Below are 22,885 nucleotides of genomic sequence, written 5' to 3'. Positions count from 1 at the left end.
TAACCTTTCAATTTTGAAATTCCAAAGGTATAATAGAGAATTTGTGCGATAAATTAAATTTTTTTAAAAAATTTAAGTAATCTATCTATATATATATATTTAAATTGTATATATATTATAACCCAACATTCAATTTGTCAATTTTATATTTAGTATATGTAAATTTTTGTAAATATCATAATTAAAGAACTGAATTTGTAATTTAATATTTTTTTACAAGTATTTTTTGGAAAGGCATTCATCAACTATATTAAAGATCTATATTTCACTATCAAGAACGAAGAAACATTCGAGTTAACCGATATTTCCAATTTAGTAAAAACACTGAAGAACACGAAACACGGAGACGAAAAAAGCTAATCCGTTTTTTAAAATCAAAATAAATTACGAACCATGTTGCTAACACAACATTCACAAATCACTCCTATTTTGAAACCGCTATGTAAAAGTACGACGTTTTTTCAATATCTGTGTTCGAGTCAACTTGCACACACCTCGAATAAAGACACGGATCAACCCGAAAAAGAAATGAAACAAGCGAAGCCATCGAGAGAAAATGATAGATATAAATAGAAATATGATAATTAGAATTTGGAAAGGTTGAAGAAAGTCTTACAGAGCATGGGTTCTTTCAGTTTCTTTTCTTGTTGAATGGCATTGAAAAGATAGCGATGGAACACAACACAAATCATTCAAGCATCCAATATCTTGTTTTAGTTCAGTTCAGTACCCAAACTTTCGCCTTGCAGGTTTTAGCAAGAGCCGTTTGGAAGAATCAATGGTTGTTAGGCTTTAGCCCCGACAACGCAAGGGGTCGTGCCCCGGGTGGTTTTAACATAGGACACATACTCACCATAGTGCATGGTGAATAGGGTGCTCTGGTACCGGGTCAATCGAATACGCTTACGCAGTGACTCGGTGATTGCACCATTGTATCCTGCCTTCCGCACCAATGAGTCGATAGCCTCAATTTTTGTCCAACCTGATAATCAAGATGCAGCCAAACCCGAAACCTCGGTCAGCTGGAGGGAGTATAAAGCTAAACAGAGATTTGACAACATTTTAGCCAAAAAACTATGTTTCACGAAGGTATGTTCGATTAAAGTGCACAAATCAGGCTGCTCGATAATCTGCCTATATTGCAGAAGGAAGATAGAGGGCATCAACAGCAACAACGGCAAAAATTTCGACTAAACATGGGAAGATCGACCAAGTACGGGAGGGGGGTAGTCCGCCCCACTACTTTGTATACCAGGCAAATCACTGGATTTCACATGACAATGAAAAGAGGACGAATATTTATCGACAAAAAGCACCGTAGACATACCTTCATGGGCAGCTACCTCGGGCAGATACGTAGCACTTCGTCTAGTATTATAGTCGGGATCATTAAATTCAATAATAATACCATGCTTACCTACCTGCAATAAGATACGAAGACCCCTGATTACGGAAAGCCTACCTGCAAGACTGGCTATTCTGTGGGACTGACCAAAAACACGACAGGCAAGCAGGACAGGACCAAGCTTAAAATTTCGGACAAACTAGCCAGAATCAAGCAACGGGCACGACCAATCCTTGCAAGCCATAATGGCAATGCATTTTCTGAATTTCCAACAATCAAGCCTTTACATATATGCAAAAGTATTGTTATTCATACAGTACTTAACTATGAACTAAACATGCATCTTGAATACAGCCATCATTTACTACTTAGCAAGGCTACTCGAGTAAACACTTGCAAGTTATGCCTATGAGCCTGTCCTGTGATAATATATAGCAAGAAAGTTCCTGTCATTCAAACATCCTAGATGTATTTAGTAGCTGTAACTACCGAAGCCCACCCCTAGCAGATATTGTCTTCTTTGCGCTTTTCCTTCTAGGCTTCCCCTTAAGGCTTTTGAAACGCATTTGATAGGGAGAGATTTCCACACCCTTATAAGGAATGCTTCGTTCTCCTCTCCAACCAATGTGGGATCTCACAATCCATCTCCCTTGAGGGCCCAACGTCCTCGTTGGCACAACGCCCGGTGTCTGACTCTGATACCATTTGTAATAACCCAAGTCCAACACTAGCAGATATTGTCCTCTTTGGGCTTTCCTTTTTAGGCTTCCCCTCAAGATTTTTAAAACGAATCCGCTAGGGAGAGGTTTCCACACCCTTGTAAAGAATGCTTTGTTCCCCTCTCCAACCGATGTGGGATCTCACGGTAGCTAACTAGCTTAATTTTTTTCCATTTTCCTGATAAGTATGTGCTTCTAGTTAGCATAAAAACAACTGATAATACAATGAGAAAAAAGGGTTAAATTAAACTAGTTAGTGTCTAATAACAAATTAACTCCTGGAGGGGGTTAATCCCCTTTTGGGCCTTATCGTACCAGGAGGCCTAACATCCGACTTCCTTGAAAGTAGTAGTTTATGAATCTTACTCTAACAATGTAGCTCAAGCCTGACAGACCTGTTCTAATCATTAATAATGCACATAATTGTTCGAGTTTAATGGAAAGGAAAAAGGGCACTCAGATTCTGTGAGACAACAGAAAACCAAAGCCAACCATTGTACTCACTGAACACAAACACAAACCTTTGATTAAAAAAAGGGAACAGAAACGTACCTCCCAATCAAGATAATTTATAGCTATTTCATAATCAACTAGAATGGAAACTGTGCACTCCAAATGTGGTAATTCTTTAGGCTGTATTGGGGGGAACCTCCGGTCCCTCAATGCACTGCAACATATTCAAGAAAAAAGGAATAAAAAAACCAACTCTTTAGATGCCCATTGTAGTGTCAGTTCAACCATAGAAAAATAAAATTTGCATTTAGTCATGACATGTAACAGCCCAAACCGTCAGCCTCACGGTTTTAAAATGCATCTGCTAGGGAGAGGATTCCACACCCTTATAAAAAATATTTCGTTCCCCTCTCCAACCGATGTATCTCACAATTTGTAACAGTCCAAGCCCACTGCTAGCAGACATTGTCCGCTTTGGCCCATTACGTATCGCCGCCAGCCTCACGGTTTTAAAACACGTCTGCTAGAAAGAGGTTTCCACACCCTTATAAAGAATGTTTTGTTCCCCTTTCCAACCAATGTGGGATCTCACATGACAATAAGAGAGCATGTGAAACCAAGAGTTAAGATAGAGCAAAAGAACCAACCAAGGTCACTTCCTTTGTCCAAAGGAATAATAAGCCATAAGAGTTCCACTCCCCCCCCCCCCCCCCCCCCCCCCCCTCAATGGACCTCATGCCTGAATATCAATAAATTTACATACAAATCAGTTAGGTCACTTAAGAATGGACTTTTCATTCTCTCTCGAACCTTGCTAACCAAACCAGCTTCCTCCTCACCGCCCCTTCACTGAACTTATTTACCAAATCAGTTTTAAATGAAGCAAACTTCCGACAATATGGATCACTTATGTCATGCATATGGACTTCTCATCCACCCATTGACTTTCTCCCTTAAAATTTGATTCAAGAAAGCCAGGGAGAGGGCAATGTGAAAACGATTCTGGAAAGCAGAAATAAATGAAAATTCCCTAACTATGAGCTTTAGGTGGTAGTCTCCCGTATGAAACCGATTAACATAGAAAGAATAGAAGGTTTGTACGCATTCACTTCAAATCAATCACATTTACAAAGCTGCTCCATTATACTTTAAGTTGGACCTTGATTTTGATCACTGACAAAAACATCCAACAGCATTTGTAATAATTCAAAAACTTCATAATACGCGTCAAAGTACAAAAAGGCGCTAAAGGACTCATAATAGGCACCCAAATACAAAATTAACAATGCCACAAGGTTCTTATTCATGCAAAACCTCAACCTTTCTTAAAAAAATTTATACAGTTTCAACCCAAGTCCAAACCAACTCATAAGAAATTGAAAATTCTCATTTATTTTTGTTAAATTTGTCATAACAATAGTTAATTCATGCTATACTACCAGGGAAAAGGTAAGCAGAACCAATCTTTTATCGTATGTGCAAAGACAGTCATAATCACAGTCATAATTAATAACAAGCAGTGAGGTACAAATTCGTAGAGTTGTGACAGACTATGGTTGCAAACCATGCACCACCACTATGGCAGACTTCTGGATTTTTCATTACACAACTTGCAAATGAGAATTTCAATCTTCATGTAATTACTATTTAGAGATCAATAATTACAGAAATGGAAAGCCAAATTCAATAATAAACACCATCATCACAGAATCACTTATGCTGTGAAATACTTTGTCCAGAATATTTGAGTCAGCCAACTGATTTGGGAAAGTTTTTAGATAAAGCAGTGGGGGAAAGGTAGAAGTATGCATTATGCAATAATACCTATTTAAAGCATAATCCTTGAAGCCATTTATCAAGCAGCGAGCTTCTAGAGTTCCTATGCACCCTCGCAGACGAGGTTCACCACCATTGACCACTTTTTTCCAGGTAACGAACAAGGGGCTGGCAGAAAAAAAAAATATTCACGTGAAATGAAAATAGATGCAGCCTACAATAATAATATTCTAGGTATGAAGCACAAGGCTTTTGAAAAGTGGTTAGTATCACAAAAGCATCTGCAAAAAATATGCTAACCAGTTGATATAAGCATAGCTTCATGGATAAAGACACTAACTACCATCTGAAAGGTCGATGCTTTAATTCCCACCCGCGCAATTGTTGAATTAAAAATAAAAATTAAAAATTAAAAAAAAAAAAAAAAAAAAGCATGTCTAAGCACATGATAGCACACACAAAATGTAAAGATGAACAACAGATTGATAGCTGCATATGTCTTAAAAAACGCGCATATACACAATCTATTAAGATGCATGTGGCAATAGAAATGCTTTGTATTAAATTTTTTTAGCGACCTTCTTGAAATAGACATATGGACGCCATGAGAAAGTTAAAGATAAATCTTATGAAACACTTCTCGTCCAGTCACTTTCTATCCGGTAACTCTTTCAGAAGAAATTATTCAATAGATTACGGACACGTGTTCTTGCTAATTCGATTTCCTTCTTGCAAGAGCAAAGCAACTATCCAAAATAAAATTGGACAATGAATAGTTGGCCATAGCATTGAACTAAGACCAGTGAAAACTTTTTTATTTTCTTGGATAATGACTAGTTGGTCATGGCTTTGTACTAACACCAGTGAAAACTTTTTTTTTTTTTTTCCTTCTTTTTGCTTAATAAACTTAGATATGACCACATAACAAGAAATTAAAAAATCATTACTCAGTAAGTGTCAAACCAACATGTATTTACAACAGTTTTATATAAATCTTAAGTAATTTCCAAGCAAATGTTTAGCAGAAATACATTTCATCATACAGATTAACCATTATAGCTCGTGTGCATCAAAACAACCTGTTTGTATCTAGGACTTGATGTCAGTGCCTCAACTCTTGAATGAGAACTTATGACTACAGTAAATATAATCCATCGACATCACTGTAAACAATTCCTAAGCTTTCTGGGAAAATTAGAAACAAAGATGTCAAGCGCAATGGAGCCGATCCTATCTGACTTATTACAATGAGTAAGAAGCCTATATTCTTATTTCTTCCCTTTAGACTTCGTGAAGAATTGGGAAATGAATAAAAAAGATAAAAAAAGCACAGAAACAAGTTTCTTGGGCCGATTGAGTTTTAAAAAGACATCAAATTAGATGCTGATTAAATTTATTGAGCTTTCCCTGTGATGCTCACCAAAAGTTGCTCTTTTCAGGGTACGTAGCAGGGAGTGCCTAGCTAAAAGTAGCTCAATTGGGTTTCCTGGCAGCCACATAGAAACAGTAATTCCTCTTACCATTTGTCACCACTCACCACAACCCAATTATTTTTCTTTTTATCATTATTTAGCAAACTTATTCCCTTAGTTGTAGATGAAACAGCACGTATTGTAGAGAAAAGGAAAGGATATACAAAGGGAAAACGGAGCCAAAACAGGAAGCATTCACCAATAGAACATCCAAACTCAATTGAACCTATTATTGAGAAAATACTCAAAATGTTCCCTCTCCCTGTGTTCCATTTAAGAAAAATTGTATTGAACTACTTAAAGCGATAAAAATACTTCATCAGTCACCAAAAATACAAAAAACAAAATGGACAATTCACAAAAATTTAAAGTACTCGCGAACAATTAGAACTAAACACAGAAATCATAGACCAAACCAATGATGATCATCATAATCATAATCGAAACCCAGCGACCAACGTTACAATTAGTAAAAGCACAGACTCGATCACATGCTAAACCCCAAACATGCAAACAAATCCCAGAACACAATCACTAATCGCACACGAAAAGAACAAAAAGAGAGAGAAATTACTGTTGACCGCCATCGAAAGCAGGGGGAGGGGCTTCCTCGCCGTTGTAGTGAGCGAGAAGGGTATCGAAACAGTAGACCACCATCTCTCTGTTGGCCGACACCATGGTTGGCGTAATCAGTGAGCAGTGAAGTGAAGAAGGTGGAAAATCAATGGTAGGTTGAGGAGGAGGAGGAGGAGGATTTGGTAACGAAATTACTAAGAAATTAAGAGGGAAAGGGAGAAGGAAGAGGAAGAAGAACAGCAATAGCAGCAGGAAGAAGAAGAGCTTTTTTTCTCACTCCTCTTTTCTTTCCCTCTCTCTTTCTCGCTCTAGAGCCTTTGTTCGTCGCTCACTTTTGCGCCTTTATTCGGATGGGCAGTAAGCAACCATGAATATAAATTATTTCCCGTAGGACCCACTTCCCAGTTTCTTTTTTTTATTTATTTATTTATTCCGTTTACCCTCTTTGCTTCTTCTTAAAAAAATATATATATTAAATAAAAAAATACATAAACTATTTTAAATGATAGAGGCTCGACTGCTTTTCTTTTAGAGTTTTAGTTATTTGAGGATTGTGACTAAATTTAAGGTATGGCTCTGATACCATGTTAGATGAACACGACTATCAGAATGGTATGATACTGTATACTTTGAGCCTAAGTTCTCATGACTTTACTTTGGGTTTCCTAAAAGACCTCAGCCTAAATTTTCATGACTTTGCTTTGGGTTTCTAAAGAGACCTCAGCCCAAGTTCTCATTTCATGACTTTGCTTTAGGTTTCTCAAGAGGCCTCAGCCCAAGTTCTCATGGTTTTACTTTGGGTTTCTCAAAAGGCCTCAGCCCAAGTTCTCATGGTTTTGCTTTGGTTTCTCAAAAGGCAACCCAAGAGGCTTCAGCCCAAGTTCTCATGGTTTTACTTTGGGTTTCTCAAAAGGCCTCAGCCCAAGTTCTCATGATTTTGCTTTGGGTTTCTCAAAAGGCAACCCAAGAGGCTTCAGCCCAAGTTCTCATGGTTTTACTTTGGGTTTCTCAAAAGGCCTCACGCCAATAGCATGGTTTTGCTTTGGGTTTCCTAAAATAGCTCATGCCAATATAGATAGTATTTATTGATTATAAATCATTCCCTAAATTAGCTAATGTGAAACGTGAAACTTTCATCCAATATATAAGATCCGAGCATTTATTCAATTCAATAATCTGATAAGAATGCCCGACTATTTTTTAAAAATCAAATTTTTTAATAAATGATCCGTAAACTACAAAGTAATTATTATTATTATATTTTATTTTTCTTATTTTTTCTTGAAGAAATAACAATTGTTAATTTATAAGATTAATTGAAAATGTGTTTTTTAATTAAAAAAATACTTCCAAATAGTAAAAAAAAAAAAAAAAAAAATCAAATACTAGTAAATCAACGATTAACTTAAACAATAGTAATTAATGGATAAGCTGAGATAATGAAATGATTATTTATAATGTTAGGTTCCACTGATTAACTTATAAATCAATCAACCATTCATCTTTTTTGTAGAACAAATCTTCAGCTACTGTCTTGGTAACCCACCAATTAATAAGACATCAATGAAACATAGCTTTCATGTCGGGGAAAATGAAAGGCGAATAAGGAGATAATGAGTATAATTAATCTGAACTAATGGATTCCATTCTCTCTATTGTACACAAAGTGTCGCGATCGATAGTGTCCGAAAATAAGATAGATTACTAACCTGTGAATGCAACATTTCAAGCATATGATTCAATGAACACAACAGTATATGAATAGTTGTACACATAAGACGTTTGATTAATATTTTTCGACTACTTTCCCGACACGCAACAGCAGGATGTTGACGGGGCTGATCGTTTTATACTAGATTTTGAAATATTAGGACCACTTTTCTTGGATGCTTCAATCAAGGGGCAAGCAAAGGATGGTTGAACTAATTTGAAGAAAGAAATCATCCGTCCCAATACTAAAACCATAATCCATACAGGGTGACTTTACCTCTCAGCTTTGACCATTTTATTCTTCGTCCATGGGAGACTTCCAAAGATTTCCAAGAAACGTCCATTTCTGAACACATAAGAACAAACTATAACCATTTTTCCCCGATTCTAAAGATCTTGTAAAGAAATCAGGGACTACAGAACGAAGGGTTTATCGTCTTACCATCGTGTCGGCTTCTTCGTCACCAATCATATGCGAGCCACAAAAGCAAAGGCCATCTGAAAATGGAAGATCCCAATGAACCTGAAGATTGAAGATCTGTACATACAACTGACATCAGTGAATAAAAACAATTATGTGATTAGACATTCTGTCAGCTGAACATCGTCATTAATGAGTGGGTACGTGCAACTCTCGTCCAATGAGAAGTAATGAGTCCTGTCTCCCACCTCCAAAATGAAGAAGTAGGGAGGTGCGTATGCGCCTTTATTTATCGTCTTTCCCTTTTTGAATGATTGAGACGGAAGAATCTTTCCAAAAAAAAAAAAAAAACAATCTCTCTGCCAAAAACAAATGAAATTTGTAAAAATGAGAGTTAGATATTGACCTTAAAACAGAACTACATACTAACATAACGAACAGGTAATTCAAATCTGATAGTTAATTGATGGGCAAAGTTTCCATACGTCCCGAACTTTGATGCCACACAACCAGATAAGAGACAATTCAAAATAATTGATACGTCCTTCCTCCAATCGATGTGGGACCGCCCCCAGATCCACCCCCTTTGGGGCCTAGCGTCCTTACTGGCACAACGCCTTGTGTCTACCCCCCTTCAGGGAACAACGAGAAGGCTGGTACATCGTCCAGAACCTGGCTCTGATACCATTTGTAACGCCCCAGATCCACCGCTAGCAATTGTCCTCTTTGGACTTTCCCTTTCGAGCTTCCCCTCAAGGCTTTAAAACGCGTCTACTAAGGGAAGGTTTCAACACCCTTATAAATGGTGGTTTGTTCTCCTCTCCAACCAATGTGGGACATCACAATAGGGGGCGGTCCCACATCGATTGGAGGAATGAAAGAGTGCCAGCGAAGACGCTGAGCCCTGAAGGGGGGTGGATTGTGATGTCCCACATTTGTTGAGGAGGAGAACAAACCACCATTTATATATAAGGGTGTTGAAACTTTCCCCTAGTAGACGCGTTTTAAAGCCTTGAGGGAAAGCCCGAAAGAGAAAGCCCAAATAGAACAATATCTGCCTACGGTGGATCTAGGGTGTTACACTGAACCCAAGCAGCTTCGGCGTGGCCCGCACCAAGTCTTTTGCAGTGCTGCCTCGGGTCACAAGTTCCGAGAACTCATGCTCATCAAGGCGATTTCCATGATATCTGCCAGCAGTCTTGGGAGCTAAACCAAGAGCCTCCCTCATCGCCTGTTCCTCCTGCTCCTTGATCAACTTTATCTCCTCTTTTGCAGCATCCACATTCAAACTTGACTTTTTATCCCGTGCTTATCAGTGTAAATCTTTCCCTGTTTAGTTCTTAACAAAGAAAATGTCTTATTAAAACATTTTATCAAGGAAACAATTCCAGGGCAAGGATATGAGAGGATGACCCACGACCCACAAATAAGAATCAGCATGAATAAGTATAAGTACCTTCTAATTCAATCCAAAAATGCCTATTTAATGTATTTACAATTAGAAATGCATTGGCCAAAATAGTTTGCAAATTGAAGAATGTGCCTCCCAAATAACCAACAGAAAATACCCAAGTAATGAAACAAAGATAATGAAAACAGAACATAACTTCATTTGAGGACACGCTGAACAGCAGTTAAACAGAGCAAATAGCTTTTCCATAGAGCAATCTAATGCCTTGTACGAAGAAAATCATTTAACCGAACTCAGTTCCGTTCTTTTCTAGTGCACTCGCTTTTCTAACTAAACTCAATACTTGGCAAAGGGGGGTGGAGGAGGTCTTTTTGAGCGCATCTTTTTCATATTCATCGTTTCGTTTCATAGTGGGTTTTCACAATGATACCTTACCTTTTTGCCATCTTCCAACAGGAGCTTTGATGCTCTGGCCAAGGAAGTTTTCCCTATGCTTGTCAACTTTCACATCTTTCCAACTAAATTCTGCACATCAAGAAAGTGTATATATATATATATATATATATATATATATATATATATATATAATGAATGAATGAGCAAAATCCCTTACGTTAGAGAATCGCTTGCAAGATTCAGGAAATACCTTAACAGGTTGACTCGTTACAGATATAGTTGATCTAATCTATTGCCGATCCGAACGTACAAATATTGAAAAGATAACAGAAACCTCCAACACGACCACTCAAAAACTAACAAACCCTAAAATCCTTACGACCCGACATTCGACTCCATTCACCACAGTAGACGAACATAACTACATAAACTACCGCCAATCTAAAAACTCATCAAAATCTTAATGTTACAGCCAAACTTCCTGTCCAATTCACAAGGCGTCTTCAAATATACAAATCGATGCGACTCGACGATTGTTTAGAACTACAAAACGAAAACAATCTCCCAACAACAAAAAAAAAACGCTAATCCGAATATCAGAAACGCGAAGAAAAACCTAGAAGCGAATTCAGATCCAACGGTTCTCGACTTCGGCAGCCACTAATCGAATGCCGCAAAAACGACTCCATGGAAAGAAAAAAAAAAGGAAGACAATAGACAAAGTGGAAATCGTATAAGGTAAAAACTAGCTTACGATCTCGACCGCCACGAACGCCGCCTCTAGTAGGATGATACATGATCGGAGTTTATGGTCCGACGGGGGGGAATTGCGACTGCCTTCTTGGCCTCTGGGTTTCGCGCCAAGTTAAAATTTTGCCGAACAGTTAGAACAGTTCAAATGGGTTATAAGCCGTGTAAACAAATAAATGAATTAAAAAAATTAACGTAAATACATGTTATTTTTACCTTGTTTAAAATAAATAAATTTTACCTCAAAATAACCAATTTCCAAGTGTCACTATTTTGTTATTTCAATTTATAAAAATAAATAAATAAAAAACACTCCAAAAATAAATACATTTTTTCATTTTTTTTTTAACCACTACATCTTGTTAATTCAGTAAAAATCAATTTATTCGCCAATTAACAGATATTTCACGAGAACGGAAGTTCTTTATAAAAGTGTGAAAACATCTCCTTAACAGACGCGTTGTAAAAACTTTTAGGGGAAGCTCAAAAAGAAAAACTCAACGATGACAATATCTACGAGCGATGGACTAGGGTCGTTACAAGTGATATTAGAGTCAGACACCATGTGTCAGCGAGAAGGCTGAGCCCCGAAGGGGATAGACACAAGGAGGTGTACCAACATGGACGCTGGACCCCGAAGGGAGGTGGATTGGGGTATCCCACATCAATTGAAGAAGGGAACAAGTCGAGTGCCAGCGAAAACGCTTGACCCCGAAGAGAGGTGTTTTGTGAATGGATTGTGAGATCCCACATCGGTTGGGGAGGAGAACGAAACATTCTTTATAAGGGAACGAGTGCCGGCGAGAATGTTGGGCCCCGAAAGGAGGTGGATTGTGAGATCCTACGTCGGTTGGGGAAAGAATTAAACATTCTTTATAAGAGAACAGAGCGTCTGGGGCCCAAAAAGATGTAGATTGTAAGGTCTCACATCAAGCCCGAAAGGGAATGCACAAAAACGACAATATTAGTAGCGGTGTGCTTAGGCCGTTATGATTAAAATTTATAAATGTTAGCAAAATTTTATATCTAATTATAATTTTTAAATCCCATTAGTTTTATAACAGGTAATTTTTTTTAATCTATTAAACAATCTATTAATTTTAGGGATGCATATTTTGATTTTTCTTTTCCATTATATATTAACTGAAAGCCGGGTTTGAGGGCGTCACTTACACCAGTAAACCCGGTTCGGTCCTGTCCGACCGGGAACCGTTTTGAGTTATCCAACCGCCTAACAAATTGGGAAAGTCTCGGTCATTTTTAGGGTAACCAAGACTGAAGAAGCCACTGTCACTCTCTAGAACATTTCGATTCACAGAACGCAAATGGCCATGCGATCGGTGCTCAGTCGTATCTCGCCGACTCCCTTGACGATGCGTGCTTCCGGCCCCGGTGGATTCCGATACTTTTCCGACGGCAAAGGTCGAGTTCTCAGTGAGGAGGAGCGTGCTGCTGAGAACGTCTACATCCAGGTTTAATTAGTTGTTACAAATGTTAGAGAAAAATGTGTAGAAACTAATAACACTCCGATTATTGATCTTCTCTGTTGAAAGTACACTTGTTAGGAACTCAGATAGAAATGGACTGGAGCGAAAGTGAAGTTACTGTTTCGGTATTATGTTTTTGTGCGCGGAGTTTCCGTTCTCGGATTTATAATAGTAGGATTATGATCATCTATCTGTTTGATCGAATGTTCACGTGTTCAAAAATCAAATAAAACGGATTGGAATGAGAGAATGTTTACTGTTTATATCAGATGGTATTTCTTTTCGTGCAAGGAGGTTGTGATATCCGATCTACTATAGTAGGAGCTGGTTTATCGAATGTTCATTTGTACAAAATTCAAATAGATACGGACTGAAGTGAAAATGAAGTTATTGTCTATATTAGACGGTACCTCTTTTCACGCTAGGAGCTTGTGTTCTCCGACTTTTAGTTATTGTCTTCCTTTTTTTTTTTTTTTTTTTTTTTTTTTTTTTTTTTTTTTGTAGAAAATGGAAAGAGAAAAGCTGGAGAAGCAGAGGCTTAAGGCCGAGAAAGAAAAGGCCGAAAAGGAGAAAGAACAGTCGGAGAAGGTATTCCTTACTGTTATTATTTTGGTATAAATCGGCGACTTGTTTTCTGGTTGACCATTATTTGTCAGTTGATTTGTGGCATAAGAGACCATGACGAACCGTATTTTGTGATCGATGCAATATTTATGTGGATAGCGCTTTGCGGCTTTGTGAGATGTGGATCCATTATCATGTATTCTTTGTTTATAATCCTTTGCTTGAGTAGCTTGCATTGGCTATTCATTTGATGCTATTATTCAGTTTCTTGTACCTATATGGAAATTGAGCCGAAGTCTCTGAAATAGATATAGATTGATAGCTCTTATGGTTGACTTTTGCTTATGACCGATTGCAGTTCTGTGGGAACTATCTATATGTTCGTAGCTGCTGAGATTTAATAGATGCCTTCGATTTAGTCCTTGTGTCTTCTTTTACACACCTGTTTCTGTAGAAATTTGTTTGCAGCATTCAAAAATTCCGAAGAGAAGAGGTGTATCTAGAATGCCGCTTTGGCCATTTGGGTTCTTTTTTTTATCCAGACAGTCTTTGTTGTAAATTATATATCTCATTTCACAAATCCTTTTAACTACAAAGTATGCCGAAGCCTTTTTCGTTTTTTTTTATTAAGAGCAAAAACATGTTTCTAATCATCACTTTATACTTCTAAAATATGACAAATTTTGCTGCTATTTTGGAACATGACAAACCTTCTCATACTATTGTTGTAACTGTTACTGACTGTTGGTCAAATAAATGTGCAAGTTGAGGGACGTGCAGAATAATTGATGATATGTTTCACTCTATCTATCTTGGAAAAAGTTGTATTGTTGTCAATTAAACTTTTCAATACCAGTTTTTTGGCTAGGTTCCTTCTTGAATGGCAATATATAACTGCTTTCTTATTTTAGAACTTGTGTCTATCCTTTTTCATCATTGCTTCTTGTATGCAGAAACGTGAAGGGACCCAGTAGATAATGGTGGCTCATCTGCAAGTTGTATCATCTGCTTTGGAGTTTGGTAGCAAGGAATAAATCTGGATTTGGTCTTTGTTTAGATAAACCACGTTGCTTGTCTTTGACTGTTCTTCCTTCCACTCTGAAATTGGCATCACTGCTATGTTTTGAGACTCATTTATCTGTGCACTGCCACTGAACTGAATAAGTCTTGGTGTTTGGACGATATCCTATCACCTTTCTCTCAAAAAACATGAAAATGAGAGATAAAACTGGTTCCATTTTGACCCAACTAAATTTTCTCTTCCTTCTCTATCCCTGCATTAACTTGTAGGAGGACCAATAAAGCGCATATTCTTTAGTTTAGTTCCTTATGTGACTTTCTAGTTCAAAGAAGCTTGCTTTGGTTGTTTCTCTGAAAATTGCTTCGGCAGTTCTTCTAATCAAAATAGTGTGTGCAGCTCTAAATATTGCACAGTGCCGAACTCTGGTAGGACATGGTAGATGGGATTTATTATGCAATGGATACAGTTAGATGGAAAACGACTATTCAAAATCCCAGTTTCCCCTTTTTTTTAATAGGTTTAACTCCGGCCAGGCTCATGTTTCCTAATTACGTTTGGCTGTTTTAGATTCTTTTTTCTAGCCCAACAAATGTGGGGTAGAGCAATTTGGACCTCCAAGTTCAGGTAGAGTTCATGTCAATTACGTATAGCTTTGTTAGTTGTGCGTGTTCCTTCCAGAGACAAGAACACCTAATTAATGATTGGTCTTAATCGTCTTAGGCAATTGCTAAGGGACCAAATTAATAGCTGATGTTTTATTATAATAAAACATTATTATTGTATGCTTCACGGTTATTTGATATGATAGCCGTCTTGGAAGATATTTTTTAAAATAATAATAGAATAAATTTAAAAGAAAATATGCTTACGGAACTACTTTTAAAGCTTCTTTTCTTTTTGTTTTTTTTATTTTTATTTTTTTTGTTTGATCCTTCATTGAGTAATTTCTTGTGATTGTAAAGACAGTAAAACCGATTCAAGGGCAGTCTTGGTATGTGTGCTTTTTTGAAATTATCTTGCATACTAATCTTTTTAAATTGTTTTATCATTCTCGAAACTGCCTGGATTCTTTGATGAAGCTGTTCATAGAATCAATAAATTCAGAATGAAACATTAAGTTGAAATATTTACTTTTCTTTTCTTTACCTTTTCATTTCAATTATTACTTATTATCAGCCATCTCGAAAAACTATTTTTGTTACATGATTTCTGATCATGCTTTGAAATTCAAACCAAAATGATTCACCATGCATGCGCATGATATACTTTTTTTCCTTTTCTCCAATTATTGGAGAGACACGGTATGATGGATTTGTATAAACTCCAATCTGGCGGCGGAATTTAAGGCTCTCCATTTTTCTCTGACAAGAAGAAAAGAAGAAAAGAAGAAAAGAACTCTTACAAAGTCAAGCCCAATTCAACAAGAGAACAGTGATCAGTCTGAATCTTCAGTCCAATAGACACTTCCTGGCCGTTGGTTTTTTGTATTTCCTTGAGTACAAAGCAAACAATCATCTAGTGAATTAAAGTGGAGCTTCCTGCAGCTAATTCTGATTGCAGGACTAGTCACAATCCAACAAAGAATTTTCCATTCATATGCTGTGTTTTTCCTACCCTCCTCCTTTCTTTTTACATTACTTTTAACTGCTGTTTCTAATAATAATCATCACTAATACTGTTTCTACTAATGGTTTATGCCTTTTCTTCTATGTACTTACAGACAGGAATCTACCACTGTTCAAATTCCATATCATCAGGTTTCCCTCAACTGTGGCAACCAAAAGAACAACCAAACCCCGGGTACGTATGCCTTTACGGATTTCTTCATGTATTTACAATATGTAGAATTGTAAGGGTATCCCGCCGAACGCTACATCGGGAACCTGTAATTTTGAAACCCGAATGAGCCTCCTTGGTCTTGCAAATGACCTGTGGGACTTACCTGCTGCATACTTGATTGAACGGTTGGATTTGGGGCTGGAGATATCCAATTGGGGTCGATAGGCATGGGGATGGAGTTGTTGTCGACTGTTGTGATGTCGTGAATGCTTGATCGTTTCCTTTCTTTCTTACCGGAGTTTTGTCGAAGAAAGTATTTCTGGGCATGACTGGCCACCTGAGTCGGTGTTCTTGTGATCACAACATTCCTTGAGATGCTCCTCCAATCACCCTTGCCAAACTTTTTCAGTCCAAGAAGAAATAGCCTGTCACAGTGTCAAACACAACTTTTCATGACAAACCCATAAACCAAAGAGTGAAAAAGCACATAAAAGACAGCATTACATAATTGACATGACACTTGGAAAAGAAACCACAGCCAGTGAAGAATTCAATTTTAGGTATGTATTTATGAACCAATCACTGCTAGAACAGATCTCAAAACATAGGGTGCATTGAAATCTAGAACTATTGGACTGTAACAAACGCCACCTTGAGCTTTTAGGCCAACACTCAAAACTTGATGAAGAATCCATTACGAATATGGTAGCAAAACCTTCTCTACCATTACTCAGCTCATTGGTTAAATGGGCAAACCAAGAACCCAGTTGATTCTGAATACTCCAGTCAAGTTTCTGAATCTCAATGTCAATGTCATAAGCTTAAGAACTCAATCCATTACAAAAGCCAGCTGACACTTACGGTTGTTCAAAGAAAACAAGTCAGTAAGTTCAAAGATTCATGTTCTTGGCCGAATTCTTGCTCAAGAACTCAATCCTGAAAGATGGTTTCGTTGTTAATGATAAATCTCCTGCCAGCCACCTGATTCTTGTTCAGGGAACAGTGTTGGTTGTTCTTCCAATAGAGTGGCTTATAACTCCGGAAGATGTTATACCAAAGAGATTTGTCTCTAAAGAACCACCTTCCCCAAAACGATAGGGACTTTCCATTGCTTAAGATAGAAGTTCAGAAGCCAGAGTTGTAACTCCAAAAGAATTGTGAAAAAAAAACCCTTAAAAACTGAAAATTAGAGGTGGACAGCACACAATTAAAGGCATTTCTAAATCAGAAACTGTTTGCATCTCTGGAATTCCCAATTTGGAAGCACAAAACACAAAACCCAATAGATATCTCTCCTATTTTCCCTTTTCCCACCATTTTTCTCAGCAGCCAAACAGAAAACAAAGAAGTTGGGTAAAAAAGAATGTATATATATGGATTACCTATGTTCTTCTTCAGTCCATGGTGTCCCTTTCTTCCTCTCGTTATCCCCACCAGCCTTGGCTCTGGTTCCAAAAGAGATCTGTCCAGAAGAGTCCCATTCCGGCAAACCCCCGGCCGTTTCATCAGCATAACTCGGCAACTCAACTCGGCCAGAGTCAATTTCAAGGACGTCGTGAACCAGAGCCTCGTAGTGATCTTTAACCTCCCACGGCGACTTTCCAGGGACATGGTCGGCGACCCTCTGCCACCGATCAGGCAAGTTTTCCGGAACCACCACCAAAGCCTCCTCGAAAAGCTTGTCCTCCAACCGAGTCCACTGAGTCGAAGACTGAGTCATGTTCGTCCACCGACTATCGTGAGACATGACAACCATAAACAAAAAACTTAAAAAGAAAAAAGGATTAATGGGATTTCTTGACTGAAAGGAATCAGTTTCTTGGAGATTTCGCATATGAGGCTTTGTTGGAAGGATTGAAAGAATTCTGGGTTTGTATATATAGCATTTCACATGCAGAGAAATAGTCGATTGGATATAGGGTAGATTTGGGAATTGGGTTTAAAGTGGAAGAGAGAGAAAGAGATAAAAAAAATTAAAAATTAAAAAATTAAAAGATTAAAAAGAAAAGAAGAAAGAATTCGAAATCAACACGTTTTTGGTATAATTGGGTTTGTTTTAAAAATGGTTTTTACTCTGTCGGCTTCATTCTTAGCTGTACTTTTACACTTGTTTGGTTGCTCCAAACCTCAAATACAAGACGCCCATCGCTGCCAAATAAAATAAAATACTAATTATAATAAATTAAACAAATAAATTTTTTATCAAATATCTTCCTTTTTTTTTTAATTGCTTTTTGATTTTGTATCTAATAATTTCTTTGAATTTTAATTGTCTTATAGATTTTTTGACATACTTTATATTTTTTTAATTAAAAATCTAATTTGAAGAATGTTGATATTTATATGATTACTAAGATTTTATTAGGCATAAAGTATATTACTAAATATTTACCAATAATTTTTCAAAATTTAGGGATCTATCACTGAAATTTGTTATTTCACCTATAAAAAAAAAAAAAAAAAAAAATCTTTTTGTTTTTCGGTCGTTTCTGAATTTTGTAAGGATGTGGAGTTTTGAAATTAAAATGAATTTTCTCTTTATTTAAATGTTATTGTGTTTCGAGTATCAATGCACATTCTTTGAATATTGATGGTTCTTCTGAGTTCTGAACTCATTTAATTCTTTTATTTTTTATTTCTTAAATGTCTTTGGGTATGATGTGTAAAGCATTCTACAGGGCCCTGTTTTCATTTGACCAAAAAAATAATGAAGTTTTGTGGTCATAAATACCAAATAAATTAATATGATTTTCCTTTTCCAGTCTTATTTCCCCAATTTTAAATAAGGTAATGTTGTAATTCATGTAACTGCCTATCATCTGGCCGCAATTTTATCTTTTACGTAAAGGAAAAGTCGATTGTTATACATAGAATCTAACTTGAATTCGGGAAATGTATCTAGTCTATTCTCTTTTATGCATAGTTTTCGAGTAAGTCGTGCATGTACTCTTTATTATACCACCAAACTCATATATCGAGTTTGCTTGATTAAAATCTTAATTACATTTATAGGGACGGAACCGTTACAAAATCTAAAGTGTATATGGGCCAAATTGTTATTAGTTATAGTTCAGATATTAAATTATTATAATTTTTAAAGTATACGGATTACATTGTAACGTTTATAAAAGTTTATGGTTCATAAACGTCTTTTAACCTTACGAGATGGTTTAATTATTTATTTATATATATATGCACACTATTAATAAAGTTATTGTGAAAATATTTACCATATAAAAGAGAAATTACATATTTAAACTTAAAACAAACAAAAGGATATTGTGTAGTAATTTAATGCTATTTTTTTTAATAAAAGTAAAGGTGTTTTATTAATCCCTCCCTCCCCCGCCCCACGTTTTTTTTTATAACTGTTCAAGTCAAATTGCGTTTATATTGACAAAATATAACTCAATTGATGAAAAATATTATATGATTTTTTAAAATCAAATATTTGAAACTTAATTTGAAATTATGCATGCTATTGTATATAATAAATTTTAAAATTTTTAATTTAGATATGTTCTTAAATATTTAATATTATATGTAATAATTCTAAAAAAAAAAATAATTAATCATTAATCTATTTAATATAAAATAAAATTCTATTATCTAATAAAATCTTAAATCTTAACATTTATATTTGATAAATACGTAAATTATAATTTATTAAAATTAAATTTTAAAAATTATTAGAGATAATAAATTTAAAATTAAATCGAAAACTTAAAAAGTATTCGAAAGATATTAAATAATTTCGAAAATTAGGCACAGAATTAAAAATTAAAAATCGAAGAAATCTAGAGGCGGAATTGCCTTTCATTAGCAACCTCCTTTTTTTTTTTACCGGCTACCGGCGGCGGCGACCAATTAGAGAGAGAAAAAAAAAAAAAAAATCGGGATCAATTGAGTGCGACGTTATGGTACTTAAATTTCAATGTCGGCAACCGCCTGTACCCAGTCGACGTGTCCGTACTTTGCGGTGACACAACTATCAATCATTTTCTCCAGCGAGATGACTTGTGATTTTCTATTTTTCTCTTTCATTCCTTCTGTAAACAAATAATTTGTCTAATTAATTAAAAAAAAAATGTTAAATATCTCTTTCTCACAACATAAAATAGTTTGGAGGTTAAAAATGTAATTTCACTTTTTTTTTTTTTAATTGTGTCTCGAGAGATCTCACATTGGTTCGAGAGGTTTTATTTTTTATAAGCGCGTGGAAACTTCTCTCAAATAGATACGTTTTAAAATCGTGAGACTTACTGTGATACGAAACGAGCAAATGTGAATACTGTTTGTTAACAGTAGGTTTGAGCTGTTATAATGGTATTAGAACCAGACACGGAACGGTATGCCAACAAGGATGCTAGATCCCACCTCAGTTGGAGAAATAAACGAAACATTACTTATAAGAGGTTAGAAAGCTCTCCCTAACGTACGCATTTCAAAATCGCGTGACTAACAACAATATGTAACGAGTCAAAGTAGACAATATCTAATAGCGGTGGACACTCTCCTCTCTTAAAGAATATGAAAACAATATATATATATATATTGGTATTTTTCTTCATCATCTTAATGATGTTGATGTGATATAATGGTTAAGTGGACAATGGCGACAAGAGAGGTGGGCCCCACAACGTCGCCGTCCAAAATAACACACGGCAATCAAGTTTCTGGCATAAATTTCAGTATGCCACGTGGCAAATTCTAGAATGGACAAGTGTACTCCACTTGGCCGCACCTTCGCCGCCGCCCTTTTACTTCTAAATCTGGTTTTGGATAAGGTTTGTACTGCCACCTCACCACACATTTCTTTTTCTTTTTTCAATATTTTTTTATTCTCGTTTTTATTTCGTTTTTATTTCACACTATTAAAACCGGATTATTTTATTTAAAATATGTGAGTTTTTAAAATTAAAAATATATATTTGCTTCATAAATTTAATTTTAAAATTTTAAATCTAAAAATACATTCGCAATTGAAATTTAGGTTTTTTGTGTAAAAAAATAAAATAATATGGATTTTTTTTCTTTTTTTTGTTAATTTGTTAGACGTGTGAATATATAATAAAATAAATAAATTATAAAATAAAAGAAAAAGGTGATTTTGTAGGTAAGATTTTACAAAATATGAAATTAATTAAAATATTTTAAATTATTACAAAATTGGTAGCATCATCCCAAATCCAAAAAAAGATAACGCAGCGTTTGAACGGTCTAATGATTGGAAGCGCATGTTAAAAAGTCTATAACTAATTCACTTTATAGGTTTTATTTCTATTTTTTTTATTTTTTATTTCCTATTATTATAATTATCCGGTCGGACAAATTTGGATTTATTTGAATGATGTACTATACCATAATTTAAAATATTATAATTATGGATTAAAATTATATATATATAATTTAATTAAGATTGGGTTGATAATTATTTAATTTTGAGAATTATATTGAAAACTAAATAATAATAATAATAATAATAATTTAGTTTTCTTTTAAATTAAGCTTATAAACACAAATTTCACTGTTATTAAAATCTAAATTAGGTTTTAAACCTAAAATAAATAGTTTATTTTGTGTTTTAATTAAAAATTAAAATTTCACCTATAAAAACTCTCGAGTCAAATTTAAAAAATAATAGTAATAAATGATTTTATGGACGTTAGTTATTTTTTTAATTTATAAATTGTATTTTTTTTTCATACAATTTATTAAATTATTATCTTATAAACTTTATATCAAAGATTTATGTGGAAAATAAGAAATAATTAAAAAATTAAACAATAAAAAAAAATCTCACCTTTTTTTGAAATAAAAAAAAAGAATATTGAAAAATCAAAATTTAAATTTTATTTAGCGAATATTGTGTAAATGAATTGAAGCCCATTAATGATGGAAAGGGCCCATTTACTTGAATTGATATGGGCCGAAGCCCAAGACCATTTCGAGATGACTTTGATCCAGGTTTATCTGGGTGGGCCTGGGCTTATGGGTATTTTTTGAAATTTTCATAAATGTAGGGGCTAAAAAGAAATATGGATGTAAAATAAGGATTAAATTGCTCGATTATATATATATATACATATATTTATTGTCTAACAAACTTTTAAAATAATTTTGTAATTACAAATTTTACTTTCAATTTAAAATTAATAATAATTTAATTTTTTTTTTAATAAGCGATTTGAATAACCTATACCAACCCAACCCAACCCAACCCAAAAAAATTATGGTTAGGTTGGGTCGTTTTCATTATTTATTAAATTTTAGGGCTTATTAAAAATAAAATTAAAAATTTAGAGACTAAATTTATAATTTAAAACACGGTTATATAATTTGATGGGTAGAATTCTGAGTCTATCTATGTTTTCATAATGGTGTGAACCGTTAATTTTAAATTTACTGTTTTTTATTTGACGATCGAGCTTGAACCACTAAAGATCTTGTCGTCTCAAAAAATGATATTAAGCTTCTTCACAAATAATCATTTGACCGGTCATTCTCAAACACGTCGAGAGCTTGAGAAAAAAAAAAATCAATTCATACTAAAACTGTGAATTCAAATGTTTAGTAGCGAAAAAAATGTTCGAAAGGAGCTGATAACACAACAGTTACATTATATCTTAAAAGTAGTCGGTCAAAAAGATATTATTTAAAGGAAAAACCGAACATTGACATTGTATGGTGATTACGATTTGTCACAACGAGAATGAATTCCAAAATTCGGTATGGTCAAAATAAATAAAATATAATTAAGAAAGATTAAGAAGATAATAATGGTGGGCATGATCCAAATTTTTTGTCTTCCTCTTGCTATTAAAGTGTGATTACTTTTTTACTAACAAAATATTATAATTAATTAAACCCCCACCTCTTTGTGTTCTTCCAAGAGGGGACCAAATCCTCAATTAATTTGGTGGTGAGGATTTTGCTTCTCAATTTCCAAAGTAGTTTTAATCCAACTTGTTCATTTTCTTCTCGATTTGATCGTTTTTTTTAATA

At 35.1% G+C, this 22,885-nt stretch overlaps 3 protein-coding genes and 1 long non-coding RNA gene across 9 annotated transcripts; 1 reads left to right on the top strand and 3 right to left on the bottom strand.

Moving 5' to 3' along the window:
- Positions 1-560: 560 nt before the first annotated feature.
- LOC111808961 (uncharacterized protein At2g38710) lies at positions 561-6,702 on the bottom strand. Its single transcript, XM_023695222.2, is given in 6 exon segments — positions 561-808; positions 810-982; positions 1,328-1,421; positions 2,617-2,731; positions 4,342-4,461; positions 6,340-6,702. Coding segments are annotated over 6 exon segments (639 nt in total). The 5' UTR covers positions 6,444-6,702; the 3' UTR covers positions 561-775.
- A 1,171-nt stretch (positions 6,703-7,873) lies between these two features.
- On the bottom strand, positions 7,874-11,163 carry LOC111809301 (uncharacterized). 6 transcript variants are annotated; one of them, XR_015411539.1, is made up of 5 exons: positions 11,034-11,163; positions 10,314-10,408; positions 8,494-8,589; positions 8,329-8,397; positions 7,874-8,050 (listed from the first exon to the last, which is right to left on the bottom strand). It is a non-coding gene; the product is annotated as an uncharacterized LOC111809301 (long non-coding RNA). The 6 variants fall into 6 exon arrangements; XR_015411538.1 differs by lacking the exon at positions 7,874-8,050 and having other exon boundaries at positions 8,054-8,397; XR_015411540.1 differs by lacking the exon at positions 7,874-8,050 and having other exon boundaries at positions 8,054-8,397; positions 8,494-9,811; positions 10,319-10,408.
- Positions 11,164-12,285: 1,122 nt separating this feature from the next.
- Positions 12,286-14,213, top strand: LOC111808924 (uncharacterized). Its single transcript, XM_023695171.2, has 3 exons — positions 12,286-12,501; positions 13,021-13,104; positions 14,034-14,213. The coding sequence occupies exons 1-3, from the start codon at positions 12,355-12,357 to the stop codon at positions 14,052-14,054; spliced, it is 252 nt and encodes an 83-aa protein (XP_023550939.1). The 5' UTR covers positions 12,286-12,354; the 3' UTR covers positions 14,055-14,213.
- A 1,294-nt stretch (positions 14,214-15,507) lies between these two features.
- LOC111808923 (transcription factor DIVARICATA) lies at positions 15,508-17,801 on the bottom strand. Its single transcript, XM_023695170.2, has 2 exons — positions 17,263-17,801; positions 15,508-16,305 (listed from the first exon to the last, which is right to left on the bottom strand). The coding sequence occupies exons 1-2, from the start codon at positions 17,712-17,714 to the stop codon at positions 15,972-15,974; spliced, it is 786 nt and encodes a 261-aa protein (XP_023550938.1). The 5' UTR covers positions 17,715-17,801; the 3' UTR covers positions 15,508-15,971.
- Positions 17,802-22,885: the final 5,084 nt, after the last annotated feature.

Source organism: Cucurbita pepo, chromosome 13 (assembly GCF_057944985.1).
Source record: "Cucurbita pepo subsp. pepo isolate OVF chromosome 13, ASM5794498v1, whole genome shotgun sequence".
In the NCBI taxonomy this organism is placed as follows: Eukaryota; Viridiplantae; Streptophyta; class Magnoliopsida; order Cucurbitales; family Cucurbitaceae; genus Cucurbita; species Cucurbita pepo.
Note: the sequence above shows the minus strand (reverse complement) of the source record. Positions and strands in the feature narration are given on the sequence as shown.

Coding starts and splice junctions, on each gene's coding strand:
- LOC111808924 (XM_023695171.2), top strand. CDS start 12,355: ATGGCCATGCGATCGGTGCTCAGTCGTATCTCGCCGACTCCCTTGACG. Junction 12,502..13,020: donor CTGAGAACGTCTACATCCAG/GTTTAATTAGTT, acceptor TTTTTTTTGTAG/AAAATGGAAAGAGAAAAGCT. Junction 13,105..14,033: donor AGAAAGAACAGTCGGAGAAG/GTATTCCTTACT, acceptor TCTTGTATGCAG/AAACGTGAAGGGACCCAGTA.
- LOC111808923 (XM_023695170.2), bottom strand. CDS start 17,714: ATGCGAAATCTCCAAGAAACTGATTCCTTTCAGTCAAGAAATCCCATT. Junction 16,306..17,262: donor TGGACTGAAGAAGAACATAG/GTAATCCATATA, acceptor ACACTGTGACAG/GCTATTTCTTCTTGGACTGA.